Source organism: Melopsittacus undulatus, chromosome 6 (genome assembly GCF_012275295.1).
Source record: "Melopsittacus undulatus isolate bMelUnd1 chromosome 6, bMelUnd1.mat.Z, whole genome shotgun sequence".
Taxonomy (NCBI): domain Eukaryota; kingdom Metazoa; phylum Chordata; class Aves; order Psittaciformes; family Psittaculidae; genus Melopsittacus; species Melopsittacus undulatus.
The window spans coordinates 29,175,196-29,196,763 of record NC_047532.1 but is presented as its reverse complement, the minus strand read 5'-3'; the positions used below and the strand labels follow the sequence as shown (position 1 = coordinate 29,196,763).

The 21,568-nt window shown below is 44.2% G+C and overlaps 1 protein-coding gene across 2 annotated transcripts; it reads right to left on the bottom strand.

Moving 5' to 3' along the window:
- Positions 1-13,238: 13,238 nt before the first annotated feature.
- On the bottom strand, positions 13,239-21,313 carry LOC101870887 (E-selectin). Of its 2 annotated transcripts, XM_034064360.1 has the most exons (14): positions 21,175-21,313; positions 20,827-20,892; positions 20,064-20,450; positions 19,212-19,319; positions 18,905-19,090; positions 18,045-18,230; positions 17,755-17,937; positions 17,005-17,190; positions 16,715-16,897; positions 16,273-16,458; positions 15,311-15,418; positions 14,831-14,852; positions 14,648-14,720; positions 13,239-14,304 (listed from the first exon to the last, which is right to left on the bottom strand). In XM_034064360.1, the coding sequence occupies exons 2-13, from the start codon at positions 20,861-20,863 to the stop codon at positions 14,663-14,665; spliced, it is 1,830 nt and encodes a 609-aa protein (XP_033920251.1). In that variant the 5' UTR covers positions 20,864-20,892; positions 21,175-21,313; the 3' UTR covers positions 13,239-14,304; positions 14,648-14,662. The 2 variants fall into 2 exon arrangements, with proteins under 2 accessions (XP_033920251.1, XP_030903154.1); XM_031047294.2 differs by lacking the exons at positions 16,715-16,897; positions 17,005-17,190.
- Between the last annotated feature and the right edge of the window lie 255 nt (positions 21,314-21,568).

Here is a 21,568-nt window from a genome sequence, read left to right as displayed (position 1 = left end):
TTAAGCCTGATTGACAATTTGTTTTCTGGTGAAGTTTAAGAATTTGAGTTTGGCCTATAAAGCTACAAACAGTCTAGGAGAAGTCCATTCCAGAAGCTGGCCCTTACCCCAAGCCAGAGCTGCCACCATGATTTCCCCTTTGTCTCCCTGGGAGGGAGAGAGCTGCTGAGAAGAGCATTCTTGAGGACAGGTGAATGAAGAGTAGAGAATCACCTTCTTTCATTTATTTTGAACTTGCACCTCTTCAGCTCCCACAAGAATATCCTAGACCAGAGTTCCATGCCCATGTTGGGGCATCCCTTACACCGCCTTCTTTCTCATAAGCTGCAGCATACTGGGGACACCATGCAGCAGGTAAAGGAAAACAAAGCACTCTGCACCAGAGGAATATCTTGGGTGTACCCAGGCTGCTGCAAAATGAGATTGGCTTCACCTTGGCTCATGCTATTTAAGAGCCTATTTTGCAGCAGGCAGATTGAGCACAGGCCCAGCAGAGCACTGCTGGCCATCCAGGTCTTCATAAAGACCTGAACCAGATCAAATTTTTTTGCCCAAGGAGCAGATCAGAGTTAGGATAATTATTTAATTCAGGTGCAGCACTGAACTAATGCTTTTCTAGCCCAGATATGGTAATGCCACTACCAATAGACACTGATTTCCATGGCATGTTAGGCAATCAGCCAAACCAGACACACAACATCAGCAGTTCCTCTTCTTTCAAAACCACACATGAGCTAAGTGTAAAAACAGACACAAAATACGCTTTTCACTCCCTCCTTGCTTCTGCTGTATATTCGTCACCTCTTTGAAGGTATTTCATACAGGCATTCCAAATACCTACGCTAGTCTACTTTGGGTTTTGAACTGCTGTTCCTAATTTCTCCCTGTTAACCACTGCTATTTAAGTAGCTCTGATAGAAAGAAGGGGAAAGAGAAGATCTATCAAGATCCAGACCCACTAAAACACAAACCACTACTTTCAACCTAAAGTATTTGTTCAAGCCACATATAACTTAACGAGAACTTAGCATCTTCTTCATTCATTGCTTTTGCACAAGGCCGAGAGATCTCCACAGTGAGAGTACTTACTGCACTCTCACTGCACAAGGCCGAGAGAACTCCACAGTATTGAGTCATGAGGACTGTATGAACATGGTACGATTGTGTCAAAATCACAGTCACTGTGTTTCTCCCATGATTCTCCTTTGTCAGCTAGTTTGATAGAGTAGGTTGCTTGGTCTATGTTGAAACCTATTTCACTGTGTGCTGCTGTTTTGTTCTAACAGGCACAGAGCTGCTCCAAAGGACTTTGCAAACAATAATACAAGCATAGTTGCACTTAGGACTTGCAAACCCTGATTTTAGCCAGTCTGTATGTCAGACATCACCATGCCTAGAAACAACTTACAAACAGGACCAAAGATCAGGCCTAATTTTAGTAAGCCTTTGGGCTCTGCATCCCCTGACTGCTTGCTTTGATGAAACATGATCATAGGATGAAAGAAAACAAAAACCCAGCTGGCACCTGCTGGGAGGGCAGGGAGAGAGAATCTGGCAAACAGGAGGTTCCTACCGAGATTGCCAACACTACTACACGTCTGTTTTGCTTTTCGGCCAGCATGGTGAATCCAAAGGTGATAAATATTTGGCTTGGCTGGGCAGACAAGATGTGCTCACATCGGATACTTCACTCTCCCTCCTCACTCAGTAGCATCTCTGCATCTCTCAAGTCAGCTCCTTCTGCTGTGCTTCAAGTCTCCAGCCCCTGAGCTTCAGAGAGTATCCAGGCTCTGCTGGTGTGAAACACATACATAGGAATAGCTGCTTCCTTACAAAGAGCAGGCTGGTTATCTGCAGTGCTCTATACCAGGCATCTGGACAACCAATTTCAAATTGCAGTTTGCAGCACAACACAAGGATTGTTAGAGCATGTCATTTCTGAACCTCAGGAACCTTTGAGGTATCTGTAGTACTTTTAGGACAACAGCTTTATTTACAATTTTGTGCCATGAAAAGACATGTTTAACTAAATGGGAGTGACTTTGTTTTCCAAATACTTTCAGTGAGGAAGAGTGACTCTGAAGTGAAAAAACTTGTTGCCTAACTATCAAGAGGTTTCGTAAAGATTCTTTACTACCCTTTCTCTTGCTCTGAAGTCCTGTAAAAAGGACTAAAGCCCAGTTGTGCTCTTTAACCAAAGAGTGCATAGAGTGTTCTCTTTTTACTAGTCAGGATACAATTTCTTTCTATAAATATTTAGTGGTTTACTGTGCCATCGAATGTGCAGGTGAGCTGGCTCAATACATTTATCAACTGACTACCTGCAGCTTGAATGACTCATTGTCCCTGCAGCAGCAATCACCAAGTAACATTCTCTGATGGAGGACAGGCAGACAAGTCAGACCACTGGGCTGTAATAACCCTTGCTAGCATTCAAAACTGATTCCTTATCCCCACTCTCTTCCTAGAGAAGCCTGCAGCCTCTTTGGGGGGGTGGACTGTACATCTAGGCATGAGGACCTAAGCGTACCAGTTGGATTTTATGAAGATGGTCTGGCCTGCTGAGCCCCTTCTGGGAAGGGACTGCTGATGGTATTAATGTGCCTATGCTCTTATCACAGGGACTGGTGATTGCCTGCACTGGAAACAACATGTTAGGCAAACATGCAGACCTTCATGGAAGCTACAGCAATTAAGTTAATAAAGAGCTAGGGCGGTCCCATATGTTTTCTGCTCTGTTGTTTTTTAGGTCCCCTATAGCACCTGTTCCCACAGCATCCAAACATCCTGAAGGCTTAGATTTTCCAACTCCAGACATGTGAACAGAAAGATGGCTATTCCAGATCAAATCAAAGGCCTGTTTCACCTCATATCCAGCAGCAGATAGAGAGGGCAGGAGGATAAAAACAAGACATGTAGCTTTTCACCTGATACAGGTCCTCTGCTCTTCCTGGGAAGGTCCCGGAGCTCTTCTCTAAGAAGTTCAGTATCATTCTATCGCCTTCTCTAAGAAGTTCAGTATCATTCTATCGCCATCCCTGAAGGTATTAAAAAGATGAGTAGATGTGGCATTTTAGGACCTGGCTTAATGGGACTTGGCACTGTTTAGGTTACAGTTGGACTTGATCTTGAATGATTCTGTGATCCTATAATTCTGTTTTAGATACAAGGCAGACTTAGCTGTCAACAGTGCTAGGAAATTAAACTAAGTGCTCATTTTTCCAGGCTACCACCATGATGTTAGACGAGCTAATAGCCCCAGCTTGTGATTTTTGAAATAGCCAAAGGAATTCAGACACAAAATCAACCCCACTGTCTGGGACCTCTGCACATGGTATGGGGTGCCGCTGCACTGGGAACCACCCAGGTTCCTTTCACAGAGCCCCTGCTTTTTCCATGGGGCCCACAGCATCGATGTCTACCTGTGATTTTATTCACCCTGAGACAGAGGTTTGAGGTAGGTGACTTTTCAGGGCTCCTATTTCTTGGGATCCTCTGACAAGTTATTTCTTCAGATGCAAGCTCAGGGAGAAACCTGCTCTTCAGACTTAGCTTTGCTTATTGCAAAGTCCACGGGAGTCCATGTTCCCCCAAATCCTCCGATACAGATGGTTTGTCCTTCCACAGTGCATTTCTCAGAGACAGCATCACTTTCTGGAGCTACACTTCAGTTCCAACAAGAGAGCGGAGTATCTGTCTGCTGTTTGCAGCCATCTCAATTTCCCCTGCTCATGCAGGAACATGAATAAAGATTTTTAGAAGTCCACAGAGTCTCTGTCACCAATTTCTGTCACCAAAAGGCTGACCTGCAAGACTCGCTCCTACTTAGCAGACAGTGAAGGATGTTGCATAGCGTCATTCACCATTTAATGGGCTGAGAATCAAAATCTGCCCTCTACGTGTGCAAGGAAACAGGAATCAAAAGTGACAAAAGCACTGACTGACCCTTTGTGCGTGAGTGCATGGGTGCGTGTGTGTGTGTGTTATTAACTTCATCTGGCAGCATCTGAAACACCTTTGTCAGCACCTAAAGGAACTGCTTCTGAATTTAATTCAGGCAAACTGAATGAATTGCAGTCTACAGAAAAGGGTGATCAGTCTATTGCCGTGGAAAGGACTCAGTCAGAGGCCAATATGATCAGACAAAAAGCCATTTATTGCAAAGCATTAACTCCTTATATACTATTGCTTACACACACCTACAGCAATTTGGCATATCATGATTGGATACTTGTCCTGAAGACCCTTAGTGACTAACATATAATTGGTTAAGCACAGGTGTGAGAACTTGACCTCGAAAGCTTGTCAACAGTCCACAGTTCTCATAACTCAGTGAATTCCAGCTTCTTCTTATCTTGCTTGCTTAGGCTTCCTCGGGCCTCCCATGGCCTTGCTGTATCCCTCGGAGTTATTCAGAGCTCATGTACCAAATATCCATTCTCCTGTGAGAACACTGTCTCCACATCTCCCCCTTTTTCGTTTTACAAAAAGTTTTTTACAATTTGGGATGTTCTCTCTACCACTGCTTGACTTGTGTAACGTAACAACCTACTACTCTAGGCAGCATTATTTCAGTAAGATTAGTCTGATTTGAAGTCACTTGAACCTTTATAGCATGTGGCATACAGCTGGTTTTATACACAAAATCACAACCTCTAATAATAGCTACTTTACAAGCACACATATTCAAGCTGTTACTTTTCAGTTACCCCCAAGTGATGTTTTGCAATCATTTGTTTCTCTCTATCTCATTCTGCTTGGGGTGTTCACGGTCAGCTCCTGTAGCTGATGCATCGAGTTCTTCCACTCATCTGTCCAGCTCATGGCAAGTCTTGACAAACTTTGCAGGCAGCTGCCATGGACCTCTAGGTAGGAGGACACAAATATACTCCTTCCTCCGGGTTATCAGTTCTTGAGAAATAAACAGGTTAAAGTGATTCCTTAAAGCAGAAGCATTCTGATGCAAACGGAATGTGAAGCAGCTGCAGAAATAGACTGCACAGTGTTAACAGTCAAGGAGTTTGCTCCATCATTACACTTTTTTTTCTTTCTGTCACACATTCAGAATCAAAAGCAATACTTCCTAACTCCTATGGCTCAGACCACATTGTAACATTATAAGGGGGGTTTCCTTGAACCCTTTATATTTGATCAGCCTGTCAGTGTCCCAGGAAAGACGAGACCCTTGTGTCCAACCAGCCTGTCTGCATCCCATTGTGGGGACCGTACTGAACAGCCCACTGTATCGGGGGGTGATTCGACCAACCTATTCAGGAACCCACGCTGACAGGATCACTGAATCAAATCCCTTACTTGCTGTTGATAGTACGTTGGCTGGAAAACAAGCTTGAAGCAATACACAACAAAACTACAGTCACTAATAACAGCTAGAATGAGTTATCATTACGCATTTTTTTTTCAAAGTCGCTCACCCTGCTTTGCACAGCTGAAACCACCGGCCTATGGGCAGCAGCCTTCTCAGCAGCAGCAACCATAAATACCTGCCGCACTTTTGCATTAACCCTTCCTTGCCCAAAATGTTGAACTGCTACCTGTTAAAACTTTTACATGAACCTGACAGCAAAATCATACAGAACACCATCTGCTCTCATCACACACACACACATATACACACATGGGATTCCACAAGCACACTCCACACAAGTACAATATTTGAAACACAAAATCCAGACAATCATTACTCCCACTACACAGTCCCACATGCAGAACGTGGCACAAGGACCTTGTGAAGACTATCAGGAAACCAGCTCCAAGAAGCATCATCGCAGTGCCAGGTGGCAGCTCAACCTTAGCGGGCATCCCCACAGAGGCTCTGCCTCCCTCACATTGCATGAAGCTTGGGCTTTTATACTGACCAAAATGCACACTCATTCCAACACAGGTGGCCAGCCTATGTTGGAAGAAGTTGCCAGCAGTATCTATAAAGGTTTGCAAGGGTCGATAGAAACATGGACATACTTATATTTACCAACTTCTAGTACATGAGTATCACAGAGAGACTGTATCAAAAGGGGCTGTATATGGGGTCCCAACTCCATGGTCTGACACATTCTGCCCGATACCCCTGATAAGAGCATACAAGAGACCTTCCCATCTCGGGTGGGAAGCACACATACCACAGGAAACCATGCAATACATCCACATCCCCCACCCATCTCACTTCTCCCTTTACAGCTGCCCATTTATCACGAGTTTGATAACTGGGGGATATAAATCAGGTTTCTTTTCCGGATAAATAGGCTCCAGGTCAAAAGCACCATCCAGGTCAGCATCGGCATTATCAGGCGTCAGAATCTCAGGAGCAGCAACAGCAAACTGATGAACGTGCACAGGCTCCTTCTCGGGGTCAATAGGACTTGAATCAAAAGGATCATCTTCATCCTCATCTTCAGTCTTCACAGCCGTAGCGGCAACCAGCGGAGGTTCGGGGGGGAGGGCAGGGGGGGTGGGGGGTGGGCGCTGGTCTCCATGATCTCATTTTTTGACTTTAACATCTCTAAAACAGTTCTCCAAATGACTAACAAACTTTTCACAGCATCATTGCCTTTCGTGGCTGCATTCCACAGCTTAACTCCTGCCTCATTCCACAAAGAGATCTCAAGTCCAGTAGACTCATCAATCTGTGGGCAATGTGTCTTCGACCATTTCAACATTAACTTTAAGTCTGTCTCTTTAAAGGTTGTTCCCTTCACCTTAAGAAGGACTGAAAACATCCATAAATCAGAGGCTTCTTCCTTAGTAATTTTTTCCCAAATCTCAAGATTAAAAGCTTCGCCGACTCCCACAATTAACTCCTTCTTACTCCAGAGCAACAATCTTTTTAGCATAGCTTCATCATAGCCTGTCCCTCTCACAGAGAGGATATGTTGGAAAAGCTTAAGTATTACTTCTTCTTCTTTACTTAACTGTTTTCCCATCCTTAAGCTCCCTTCCAACCATCCGGCTGCTCACCTTATTTGCACTGCGCAGTGTCTTCCAGGCTCACAAGGCTCCGATCCGAGGATTCCCTCCTCCGAGGCTTCTGCCTCCCGATCTTGGTCCAGCCAGATCGATTCCAGCCGATTTCTTCACGGCCCAGCGATTCACACCCTCTTCCGTTTCAATGTGAACTTATAGAGGGTCCCTGTTCGGGCGCCATTTGCCACGGAAAGGACTCAGTCAGAGACCAATATGATCAGACAAAAAGCCATTTATTGCAAAACATTAACTCCTTATATACTATTGCTTACACACACCTACAGCAATTTGGCATATCATGATTGGATGCTTGTCTTGAAGACCCTTAGTGACTAACATATAATTGGTTAAGCACAGGTGTGAGAACTTGACCTCGAACACTTGCCAACAGTCCACAGTTCTTATAACTCAGTGAATTCCAGCTTCTTCTTATCTTGCTTGCTTAGGCTTCCTCGGGCCTCCCATGGCCTTGCTGTATCCCTCGGAGTTATTCAGAGCTCATGTACCAAATATTCATTCTCCTGTGAGAACACTGTCTCCACAGTCTATGACTTCTTTTCAGCACTTAGATGAATTCACAGAACCAGATGCTTATTTGTTAGTAATTACAGTCACTTTACAAGAAACTTTTTATGTCCAGTCTGTTTTTAAAGTCTGGGGTTTATACTCAATTTTAGGAAAGGCATGGAGTTTTTAATATCCTGAGTGGTCTCCTCATGGCACATCAGCTGGGACTGTACAGCAGAACAGAAACCTTGTACTCAAGCAGGGCAAATTAAACAGGGTGCTGAATATTCCTGAAAAATGAGATAATAGAGAGAAAAGAAAATGAATCAGATCAATCTGTACTGACATCAACTGTAATATCCAGCTGCCCCAGTTCAAAAGAGCAGAGTGACAAATGCATTCAGGTGAATGGCTGGCTTGCCATTAGTGCAATAAACCATCAGCCTAAGCAAACTCTGCATGTCCGAGCAGTGCATGCAAAATTCATTGTGACTTTACCAATTGCCCACACAATGCAAACTGCCACTCTTTCCTCCAAGGGCCCCTCACCTCTACCCCAAGCCCTGGGAGAAGGGCACAAGTGATAAGCCAGGGAGAAGGGCACAAGTGATAAGCAGGAAGTGTCTTGCAAAACAGAGATGGAGCTGTTCTTCCCTCTATATCCCTGCTCCCTCCTGCATGACTCCATGATGACTACTTCATCACTGTCAAGAGCTTCAGTCATATCGCACTCAAAGAGTTGTGGTCAACGGTTCCATGTCCGGCTGGAGATCAGTAACGAGTGGTGTACCTCAGGGATCGATGTTCGGACCAGTCTTGTTTAATATCTTTGTCGCTGACATGGACAATGGAATTGAGTGTGCTCTCAGCAAGTTTGTCGATGACACCAAGCTGTGTGGTTCTGTTGATACGCTAGAGGGAAGAAATGCCATTCAGAGGGAGCTTGACTCACTTGTGAGCTGGGCTGATGCCAACCTCATGAAGTTTAACCATGACAAGTGCAAGGTCCTACACCTGGGTGGGAGCAATCCCAGGCACAGCTACAGGTTGGGCAAAAAGGAAGTTCATGGTAGTCCTGCGGAGAAGGACTTGGGGGTGTTAGTCAATGAGAAAATGAACATGAGCCAGCAGTGTGCACTCACAGCCCAGAAAGCCAAATGTATCCTGGGCTGCATCAAAAGGAGCGTGACCAGCAGGTCAAAGGAGGTGATCCTGCCCCTCTACTCTGCTCTTGTGAGACCTCACTTGGAGTATTGTGTGCAGTTCTGGTGTCCTCAACATAAAAAGGACATGGTGCTGTTAGAACAAGTCCAGAGGAGGGCCATGAGGATGATCAGGGGACTGGAGCATCTCCCATATGAAGACAGGCTGAGAAAATTGGGGCTGTTCAGCCTGGAGAAGAGAAGGCTGCGTGGAGACCTCATAGCAGCCTTCCAGTATCTGAAGGGGTCTACAGGGATGCTGGGGAGGGACTATTCATTAGGGACTGTAGTGATAGGACAAGGGGTAACGGGTTGAAACTTAAACAGGGGAGGTTTAAACTGGATATAAAAAAGAAATTCTTTACTGTGAGGGTGGTGAGGTACTGGAATGGGTTGCTCAGGGAGGTAGTGAATGCTCCATCCCTGGCAGTGTTCAAGATCAGGCTGGATGAAGCCTTGGGTGATATGGTTTAGTGTGAGATGTCCCTGCCCATGGCAGGGGGGGTTGGAACTAGATGATCTTGAGGTCCTTTCCAATCCTAACTATTCTATGATTCTATGATCTTCTGCCTTTTGTTGAAAGAGGTTACTGACACAGATCAGTTTTTCTCCACAAGTGCCTTTGACAGAGTAGAACCTCTGCTACATCTGGTTGTCTGCAGAGGGTTTGTTGGTCAAAAGTGATTAGCTGTGAAGTAGCAAAGATCTTCCCCATTAAATGGCTCAGCTGTTCCTAACTCATCTATACAGACTTCCTCTGCTACCTTTAAGGGCCATCCAGATCAGATTCCAGTCTGGGAACAGCCCTGTGACACAGACAGTATACCCTGCTCCCCAGCCAGGGATCAAACTGGGGTCCCTGGTACCAACTGTGGCAAGGGAGGAGAAGCAACTACAGTGAGGACTAGAGAATGCCCTTTCTATCTTAAGGCTTTCTAGGACTATCCCCACTGTTTTCTGCTCAAACCATGTCACTTCCCCATGGGATATCTTGGTTGTTCATATGATGCCACCATTTCATGATGTCTCATTTGTATATTATCTGGACTGTTTGCACTGGCACAAGATAAGGTGAAGGGGGAAGCTGTTGTTTCATTCAGTGAGGGCTGTGCTGTACTTTCCTCTTGGTTTAGGCCAGGCTGGCTTGATTTCCCAAGATCCCAAAGTGAATACATCCTTCCTGATTGCAGCCCCTTATTTCCCAGAAATAATTCTGTAGAATAAGCCCTGAACAAAGTGTTTCCTGTCTGCTCTTTAACCCTTTTCCTTCCACCCAAGTGCTTTATGACCAAAGGCTTGCTCCAGAAAGCATGATTCAGTGTGATTCCCTCTTCATGCACACTTGGAGGCTGTCAAAAGCCCAAAATGACAGCACTGGAGTGCCAGGAGCAAGCAAATCACCTGTAATTTCACACCTGCCATTGCTGCTTTCATGGCAGCTGGTGAGGCGAGAAGTTGATGAAGGTCCCACTTGTCCCAGGCTGAAAGTCAAAGCAAACGTTGGGCTTTTCAGGGAACGTCCTTTCCTGAAGTAGGAAGGCAGGTAGAAAACTTGCTGGCAGCTGTCCCGGGGCATCTGCTGCCTTGCTGAGGAGGCATTCGTGCTTTTTGCAGCAGCTTTTGTTCTTAGCAGCAGCTTTCCTGAGCACCAGAAAGCATTGGCCATCATCAGCTGTGGAAATGGTTTCTGGGCTGTGTATTTCTTTCTCACCACCAGAGCCACAGCTGAATTATGTTGGCCATGTCTGCCTCCCTTCTCAGTGAGATTTAATAGGGCCAGGTGAAGAACAATAACCATCTAGAAAGTTTTGACTCCACTGGCCAAATCTAAACTGCAATTTTGTTTGTTTCTCCCTACAGGTGTGCGTGAGAGAGGCTGTAAACCAGGCTAGGGAGGTCGATTGTACAACTGTGCAACTGCTATGACAGGCTGGCTCTGCTGCCTGCTTTTCTGCCCTCCACCAAGCTGTGTTGCCCATTGCAAACAGGAGGATGCCTGTCCATGGGCAAACACATGCTGTATTTCTCATTTGATGTAAGTTATGGGCCCCAGGAAGCAGTAATCTTGTGGACCTTTATGTCCTTAAGAGCTCACCACAGCATCTTGCTCCCCTGCACCTATAGGCTGAAAACCCCCCAACAAAATACCCACCACCAGCCACACATTAGCAGCATTCTCAATCCAAAAGAGCGGAGCCAGCCCCCTGAAAGGACCAGAGGAATCCTAACAGGAGCAAGAATCAGGACAGAAACCAGACTCACAGAGGCTTGAGTGTATTGTATTGTACAGACACTGTATGTTGCAGTGTGGCAGCCTCCTGGCCCTAATATCCTCTGACAGCTCCCAGAGCAGGAGCTGAGCAGGGTAGTGATTTGATCATAACACCAACTCCTATGGGAGCTGCTGCTTCAAAGCCCCTGCTGCCAGTCCTCAGCAAAGCACGCAAGGAGTGGGAAAGACATTCAGTCTCTAGTCTGTAGCAGTGACTTTTCTTCATGAGTGAAAAACTGCTGGCCAAATGTTGGGTCCAGTCCAACCCTTGAAAACTGTAGTTCTGAAAGGCAGCTTCAGCCAGGCCTTGGTAAATGACTGAGTGATGACTAATTACTTATGAAAATAGAAGGCAGAAACCCAACTTGGGTAGGTCTCATACTGTCCATATCACCAAGGGCCACAGAAACACCCACCCCAAATCAAACACTACCTGTCTGTTTGAGACTTTGTTTCTAAGTCTCCTTCTGTTGGGCTGTGGATTAAAAAAGCTAAAGCCACCCAGGTCATGGCACAAGCAGACATCCGGTCCAAAATAAGACGCCAGGCAAAATGCTGATCCCATTCTGAACAATGCCACAGGCCCAGGGATGGCCAAGGAATTTAAGGGAAATGAAACAACAGGAAATAAGAGAAGTCCCCTTGCGGCCCTTTGGTGGTCGCACAGCACTACACAGAGGAGTGATTCGATGGAGTTTCTAAATGACTGCCTGGAAGCAAACATTCCCATGGCCATTCTTGCCAGCACAGGAACTACACAGATAGCAAACAGAAGAGTTGTGTTCCCAGGCACTGCAACAGAGACATCCACTGCAAATAAAATTAATTCCTGAAGATCCTTAAGGCCTGGACACACCATAACTGTCATAACTGGTAATTCATATCCTGAAGTAGGAGCAGAACAATACCAGAAGAGGACTAAGAATCAAGCAACCTGGACAAGCACAGGCTAGAATTTTGCCTGTGCCCTGGACTACCATTAATTATGAGAATAGCTGTAACCTAAAAGTCACTGTAAAGAAGAAGATCCCCTCTGAGGAGTCTTTGTCTGGCCTAGGAGATAAATGAGAGACTAATTCCACTCAAATATCTCACTCATGCTGCCTCTAGAAATCTCGGGGTGAATGTTTGGAGAGAGGATAATTTTATTGCCTCTTTTCCCTCAATAAAGACCCTGTAAGATCCCAGGAAAAGCTTCTAGAAGCACCATCTCTGGTCAGGAATGGAGAAGCTTGGCTGCCCTGACTGCAGCAGAGTGGGAGCCACATTTGCCTGAGCAGCTCTCTCCAGAGGATGCTACAGGGCCAGCACACAGAGGACAGGACAAGGACAACAAGGACTGGCTGGGGGACCCATGTGGTGGTTTATCTCTCAAACAACTCCTGCAGGGATTCAGAGCAGGGCATTTCGGGCTAATCTCTACATCCCCTCAGGGAACCTGAAGGATTACTGCTCTACATCTGCTCACATGTTTGGGCCCTACCTTGTCAAGGCAGGGGGAAGCACTGACAGCCACTCTCAGTTCTTTAATCAGTTTGGGATAAACAGCAATGGGCCCTGTCCACTGCAGCACAGCATCTCTTAACTGAGTCCCTTGCTCACAGGCCTGATGGGTTCTCTGAAGTCTTGTCTAGGGGAGGAATGCAACTCATTATTTATCATCAAGGGCTGGCTCCTGGCACCAGCTACAGAGAGCCACAGAGCAGCTTCCTTGACTATGTCAGGGGCTGGGAAAAGGCAACCACAGGAGCAGCTGGCTACCATCAGTATCTGAGCCTTTGGCAACAGTGGAGCGGAAGTCCCTACATAGCAGTCACAGCTAATCCCCAGATCTGTACTTTCAGCCATTAGCCCATGTCTCCCACACTCAGCTAACTTCCCAGCAGTAAGGTCTGAAAAAGACCTGTGTGGGCTGAGGAGCTTGTACCTTTAACTACACACAAAAATCACCTAGTTGCTTCTCTTTCTGCTTCCCTCTCCCTCCTGAGCATGTCTCTCACAAAATTCACTGCTGCTCCAGGCACCTTCTTCACAGGACACATCGCTGAGCCCTCCTGCTTGTCAGGACTGGCGATGCTGGTTTGGAGTCCAGCTCTGGCTGTCAGTGCCATCTGCTGGCTACTCTTTCCTTGACTGCTATGAAAACGTGAAAATCTAAGTAAGGGCCAGACTTGCTATTTAGCCAGTCTTCCCCTAACCCCTCAAACCCTGCTGTTGAAGTCAGATCCACAGGGCTGACCTAAATTATTTCAGAGATGCACATGTCCAAAAAGGGAACATTACATTTGAAACGTTTTATTAAATAATTTTACAAACAGGACAATACAGATCAGATTCTAGACAAAGATTTTTAATTTATAATTATAACTTAAGCATAACTTAAGACTTTCTCATTTGAAGTCCTTTAACAGTTTAATAAATCATACTTGCAATATATATACACACACACATCTCAGGCTTCCACTGTATTTGTAAATAATATGCAGGCATGAAATCCTTACAAACACCTCTGAATTGTTTTAAGATTACCTGGGGCCAGATCAGTGCCCACAGACCTACTCAAGAACGAGTATTTTATCATCCATTTAGTTAACAGCACAGAAGCATCCATAGTAAAAAAATGCAATTAAATTTGTGTATACACCTGTATTACAGTGCATAATCCCACAGGGACAAGACCATTTCAGATCTACTTGCTGCATTCAGAAACCAGAGTGAGTACCTAATATAAGCACTACAATTCTTAGTGCTATTACGGAAAAAAAAAGTCCCCAGGCTTTCTGGGACATGCAACAGAATCCCAAATAATTGCCCGTATCACTACAGGTGTATTTCTTGACTGGACATCCTCTGAGATTGACTTCAACAACAAACCAGATCAATGGTTTCAAAACTATTCGATGAATATTTTTTCATCCTGATTATTCTGTTTCTGCAAGTGTAACCCATGTGTCTCCAGAGGAGACATCTCCATCGGTGTAGTAAGTGATGTGAAATAATGCATGTCTTCACCTCACCTAGGTACCTTTGAATAGCCCAGAGGAGAAACCAGCCTCCTCTTTAGGCAGCAGCTTACTATTTGCTCACCATCTGGACAAGAGATGGCAAGCTCCCAGTTATGATAACTACATCACTTAATGTAGACAGTATTTTGCCAGAAGGCCAGAGGTTTTTACTCTGCTTGTCTTCAATGGAAATACCAGACAGCTTGAGTTTAGCATTTCTGAACAATACACAAGGTCAATCATCTTGTCAGCAAGAGGTAAAAACATCTGGACAGCTGCTGATTTGCATGCAGTTTCACTCTCTGGAAATCCGAGACAAAAGTAAAGATGGCTTCAATTCCTGCAGAGAGAACAAATTCTTCTATAAACTGGAAAATCAGCATAGATCTGTATTTGCTCTCATTTCAGAGGAGTTTTATATGCAGCAGGTAGCAAAACCACACAAAATCATTACTAATACTATATGCAGCTGGACAGAATAATAACCACAAAGATCCTTAAGGAGCTGAATAACCATTTCTAAAGCAATAAATCCATCAGTCTTGTTAGGAACTTTCATGCAATGCCAAGACACATATTGGGTACCCCAAAGCACATATTGCTACTTCAGCAATTAACAGCTCTGATGGCTTGTGTGATTAAAAGGAAGAGAATTTGTGAGTGCAGTGCTCTCATGTGCTTACCTGAAACACCTGGAGTTAGACAGTCTGGCCAGCACTCTGGAAACTACCTTCAATGGTTAGGCTTTGACAGCTACTACAAAAAGCAGAAGTGAAAAGTATTTTAATGACAACTCGTTTATATCAAATGGATTTTAGCAAAATGATCACAGTGCTGCTCATGCTGCTTTTTGAGACACAACTTACCTGGAAGGAGTAAATTTCTTTGCTGCAAGAAGAATAAGATCAGGTATTAGCATTTCAAGATTAAAGCCCCCTCATGCAAACTTTTTTCTCTACTGAAAAACCCTCTCATTTAAGAATACCTGATAAAAAGCCATTATCTAGCAACAAATCTCACAGGCAGTTACTACTATGTTGTCATGAGCCCCATCTCAAATTCCCATTCACTGTCCTTGGCAGCAATTACCAATAAATTAAATGCTGCTTTTGTCCTCCTAATTCTTGTTATCTAAACATTTGGGTTTCTACTGTATTTGATTTTCAAATGTTCATCCAGAAGACAAACATGGCACACATGCAGGCTTCTTGAAAATAATTTAAATATGGGAATTTTCACTTTTTCAAAAAGCAAGGTACTGGGATTTGGAGAGTTGGGTTTTTTTCCTCTACTGTAAATTTTGCAGGAAGGTAAGTAGATCCAGTGGACTCAATCCAATTGCTCACCTTTTCTTTGGAAATGTCTTGCAAGCCAAAGGAGGAATGATGCCGTGGACAACAGAGAGGCACTTGTGGCTGCTACTCCCACAGAGATATAGCTGACTTGCTCAGAAGCTGAAAGGATAAAAAAGTTTCAGTGAGCTCAAGAGGCATGTGTGGTCTTTGAAGCTCTCTCTAATTCTTCCTATTTCTTATGCACTTCATGATGAACCTTGCAGCTTGTAATCCTTAAGTTTTCTCTTGCCAAGACAAGACACATCCAGTTGACACGGTAAAACATGCATACTAAAAATTATCTCGCCCATTGCCAAAGCAATAGCAAGGCAACAGACTAGCTATACCAGAGTCTGACTAACCTCCAGCCTCACATGACAACTTAGGTTTATCTCATCTTTCATGTTTCAGTTTATATTTTAATTCCAAGCATGTTCCCACTGAGGACAGTGACAGAGCTCTTACAGCCTTGAATGGAAAGGTGAGGCTGAGACTTTGGCAAAATTACAGCCTCTGACAGAAAAGCTCCCTGAGGTCTTCTGGTTGAGAACCCAAGAATCTATCACAACAAATTAATAAACCTATAAAATTTTCAACTGAGAAACATAATTATGAATGGAAACGTCCCCACAAGGTTCAGTTTCTCTGGAAAAGATTTTTTTTCTTTATTCATATGGAAAAAGCTCAACATGAGAAATGTTTAAATTAAAAAACAAACAAAACAACCCAAAATCTGCTCGCAGATTTTATTTTTGGATTAGAAACCAACACTTTTCACTGAGACCTTTTAGGAATTTTCCCCTCTTCTATTTTCAAGAAATTTACCGAGCAACTCTGTTGCACTTTGTAATTTTTGCACTCCACTAGAAGTTCCAACTCACTGGTGGTCTTTTTTACCTACTCCACCCTTCTACACATCACCTGACTGGAAACCCAGTGTCACCTTTTTTTGTGGCTAGTCACAGGTAAAATACCTTCACATGTGGGCAGACTCGCACTCCAGTTTCCTGAATGGTTACATTCAAGAACATGAGAACCATTCAGCATCCATCCTTCCAGACAGCTGAAGTAGCATGCTGTGTTGTATGTGAAGTTCCCCACACTATGAGAGCAATCCATAGAGCCTTTCTCAGGGGAGTTCAGTGGTTCACACTGTACAACTGAAATGCAGACAGAAATGGTTAAGAATCATCAAGGACTTTTCTGTCTTTGGCCCTATTTTTTGCACTAGATGTACACTGTATTTTTAAATTCTTTTGACTTTGGGATGGGAACTGTTCAAATGCAGGGCAAGTCACAGCTGAAATCAAGAGACACAGCACAGAGTTTAGGTTGCAGCCATGACCCTGCAGGAATATTAATTTCAGTGTGTTGTCCAATGACAAGAAACTGTATTTGTAACCCAGTAAGTCCTACCTCTGCATACTGGTGCTGGCTCTGACCACTGTCCCTGTGCTGTGCACTCAATGCTGGATGGGCCATCCAGAACGTAGCCCTCACTGCAGTGGAAATCACAACGTGAGCCGTAGGCAAGATCTGCAGGAGCGTGGTCACAGGTCACAAAGCCTTCTGGCCAGGTTACAGCCTCACACAGCACAGCTGCAACACACAGATCACAAGCGCACTCAGCACAGATGCCTCAGGAATTCAACATGCCAATGCTGACGGCCCCAAGTGCTCAAGTGAGCCAGGATAAGGAAAGGTACCTGCACAGGATGGCTGCTGCCTATCCCAAGCCCCGGAAGACCCACACTGTAGTGTGGCTGGTCCTGTCAGGGTAAATCCTTCCTCACAGGTGAACTCACAGGTGGCACCCCAGGTGAGCTCCACAGAGGGATGGGAGCAGTTCACAGCACCATGAAGAGGCATTTCTAAGGCAGGACAGGTTACAGCTGAAAGGCATAAGAGACAGCACAGAGCTTAGCTTGTGTAGGTCAAGTCAAACACTCTCTTAGCTGACAAGAGGACATGACCTGTCTCAAGCTGTGCCCTACAGAGCCAAAACACTTCCCTTCACATCTAGCAGTGTCTCAGAAAACAGGGATTTTGGCACATTGCGCAATGCAACCAGAACCCATAAATATGCACTTAAAGCATTGCAAGTTATACTGAGACTGGCTTTGGATTATGCAGTCCACTAGCGGACTATAAGCAGACACTGGTTTCCATTTAGGGTATAGGGAATAAAGTTCCTGTCAGAACACTCCACCGCAAAAGCCTGTTGTCATATGTGTTGCGGACACAGTTCCCAAGTGTTCCTTATCACCCTGCACTGCTGTTTCCTCTTTAATACAAGAGGCTTAATGATCCACATCACAAGATCTGGTTATGAAGAGTACTATAAACACACTGAGAATGACTGTTACTCCTTGACTACACTTATATGAGGAAGTTTCTTCAGACTATTCAAGCTACTGTAGGCTTTAACTGATGACTTCTAACCCAGTAAGTCCTACCTCTGCATACTGGTGCTGGCTCTGACCACTGTCCCTGTGCTGTGCATTCAATGCTGGATGGGCCATCCAGAACGTAGCCCTCACTGCAGTGGAAATCACAACGTGAGCCGTAGGCAAGATCTGCAGGAGCGTGGTCACAGGTCACAAAGCCTTCTGGCCAGGTTACAGCCTCACACAGCACAGCTGCAACACACAGATCACAAGCGCACTCAGCACAGATGCCTCAGGAATTCAACATGCCAATGCTGACGGCCCCAAGTGCTCAAGTGAGCCAGGATAAGGAAAGGTACCTGCACAGGATGGCTGCTGCCTATCCCAAGCCCCGGAAGACCCACACTGTAGTGTGGCTGGTCCTGTCAGGGTAAATCCTTCCTCACAGGTGAACTCACAGGTGGCACCCCAGGTGAGCTCCACAGAGGGATGGGAGCAGTTCACAGCACCATGAAGAGGCATTTCTAAGGCAGGACAGGTTACAGCTGAAAGGCATAAGAGACAGCACAGAGCTTAGTTTGGAGCAAACCATAAAAAGTTGAGGGTTGTTTTTCAGAGTTATTTTGTTTTGGTTGTTGGTTTTTTTTTTGTTTGGGATGTTTGAGGGTTTTCTCCCTTTCCTGAAACTCAGCGACATATCTACTAAAAGGAAGCAGCTTTAGAAAGATCTACTATGCTGCCATTTCAGAAAGTAGACAGGAGTGGAAAGATCTCAAAATGGAAGACTGACACTTAAGGCAAGGACATTAATTCATCTGAAGCTCATGACAGCAACTATTTACAATCTAAAATTTTTCTTAGTTTGACTGCTATGTTTGATGCTATTTTCCTCAAACAGCATTTTAGGGTGAACACCTCAAAAAATCCCTACAGTCAGGAGTATCTGGTCTGTTGTGAGCAGTCTCACAGCTAGATTATCTCCATTCCCCATTTCCCACTAAGAGAAGTGAAAGTCTTTCCCTACACAGAAATCTAGACCAGGGCCAGAACATTCATCCTGTCCATTTCACCCCTTCAGGAACAGAGACCTGTGTGCTGCAATAAAATAGCACTTTCATTGCGTAATTAATTCCACAAAGGAATGAGCCAGAACTTCAGTTTGTCACTACTAACTGAGCAACACTGAAGTTCAAAGGTACATATAATGTAGAAAGCTCACCTTTGCATGCTGCAAGGGGGGCAGACCAGACCCCAGAAGAGGTACAGTACACAGATTCCAATGCAGTCAATTCATAGCCTTCCTCACACTGAACTGTGCAGGATGAGTTGTAGCTGAAGTTCTCCAATGGATGGTTGCACACAAGGCTCCCATGATCTGGTTTCTTTAGTGGATCACAGCTCTCAACTTCAAAGAAACACCAGATATACACTCATTGGCTGAGGTGGTAAATCAACAAGCCAGCCATACTGAACACTGACTAGCATGAGCATTGCCCTGGCTGAAAAGCAGGATGGAGTAATCTTACCAAATTCACATTCTGGCCCATAGAATCCAGGGTTACAATTGCAGCTGTGATTGTTAATAGTCTCTATGCATTCTCCATGGCCACTGCAGAGAGATGGGTTGCAAGAAGCTGAGGAAAAATAAAAAAGAAAAAATATAGCAACTTCTAAAAGAATCAGCAATGGCCACTAATGAAACCTGGCTAGCACTTTATCTTTCTGGCACTAAACAAGCACTTTGCATAGCAAAAGAAAAGCAGGGGGGTTAGTCCACAGGATTACCCTGTCATTTCACAAAAGAATTTCAGAAAAAATACCTCTGACAGACTAGCTCACAGTGAAAGGATTCTACTGGCTGGAAACTCCATGACCCACTTGTTCTCAGGTAGATATTAGCAATATTTAAAATGCAAAAGGAACAACATATTATGGCATAGGTAGAAATCCTCAGCAGGTCCATTCTTCATGAGCTCACCACAGCTCTAATTTGGCTGATATTTGACTTTGATTTTTTTGCCTTAACCACCTCTATACAAAGTAGTTTAAATTTTACACACAGTGTCTAATCTAATCCAGTGATCTAGAATCAGCAGACAGATGCCTCCTAAAGGGTGATCCTTATCTAGCTGAGACACCCACTTGAGAGTGGGATGAAAGTCACCATCCTGAAGAGCCTGTTTCTCTTTACTGATTATAGAAGTTTGGTGACTTGCTCACAAAAGATGAGCTAAAAGGTGAGATCAATCCAGCTCTTGGAACAAGAACAATCTCAGCTCTGCAGCAAGGATAATCATACAAGTGCTTACAAACAACTCATCCCACCCATCACCTCATCTCCATAAAGGCATACTAGAATAGCCTTTATCACATCATACCTGTGTAGCACAAGGCGACTTTCTTTTTCTCACACTGTTCATCATTCCATTTTCCATCATCTTTCCCTCTTTTAATGTAGATTTCAACGCAGTCCTCATTGTTCCCTTTGCCATTTGGCTCACCTGAAGCCCAGTTTTTTGCCTCTTCTGTCAGTTCTTTGTTAGTTCCAATCCAGGTCCATACCTCATTAATTTTTCTGATTCCAATCCAGTAGTAACCCGGATTGAAGGGTAAGAAGTTATTGAGATAGCTGATTTCCTCCTTATTCTGAATAGCAACCATGTTAGTATATCTCTTTTTGCACCACAGCTCTGCTTCCCTGTAGGTCATATTTGTGTCTGAATAATGGTATGTCCAACCATTTGCCCCCTGCAGTAGTGTAAGTCCTAGAATGAAAAGATGAAAAGAAATACAAAAGTTGGTGTCTGATGTTTACATATCCTCTTCTAGAGAGGAGGCAAAAGTTCTACAATCATTGCAAACTCATCCATTTCTGAAACTAGATAAAAGGTTCCAGTTGTTTTAGAAACAATCAATTGTCAAGCTTCAAAACATGCATGTCAGCATTAAGTGCAGGGACTTCAGCAGGTGAAACTATGGCCAATCACACAAAGCTTAGCAGACTAGGTTTTTCTGTGTAAACCTAGCCTCAAGTCAGGTCAGGTCAGGCTCAAAAATTCCATTTAATTCTACGCTGAGACAGAGCAGTCAGATTAATATTAACATCCAGTTAGTTTTTTTACACACAGAACACTTACTTACCATAAGTAAGAAGAGATAGAAACCACAAGCAATTCATGTTTCCAAGTTTTTCTTTCAAGCAGATAGCTATGAGAGATCAAAGGAACACATTTGTAAAAAACGAAAACTGATTTTTATAATTCAGTATAAAATACTGTCTATGCAATCCTTTCTCCATTTTAACAATTATTCTAAAGACTTAAATAAGGTTTCCATTTTTAGGAAATTATTTATTTTAAACCAGTTCTTAATACTGAGATCGCTTTGCAATGTAAACAGATTTTAAACAACACCAACAGAGAATTCCATCTGTCCTATTTTCCTTTAGCTGAGCAATGAAACAGAGAAACACACTCCATTTATACTCACAGGTAGTGGTGGTCAGGTGGCAAGTCTTCTGCAGTATTTCTCAGGGTCTGCTTTCTGTTGCTAAGTTGCCGAATACAGACTTGAGGTAAGTTCAGCTCCAAGTGTCTGGACTGTGTATTCCCTTGCTTTTACTAGAGCCTTTTATTCTCTCTACTGGCCTGTCCACGACATGGGAAATTCCACGTGGAAAAGCATTTCTTGGAAAATCCGAGGATTTGGCACTCCCACACATTTAAGCCTGATGCTTCCCGTTGGCAAATCAACCATCCCACAAAGACACACTGTGCTGACAAACTGCCAAGTGCTACATTACATAGTTTTACTGACAGCAACACACAATTACAGGATATCAGGAAGGAGTAAGATGGTTAGAGTTAGTTGTATGAATGATAAA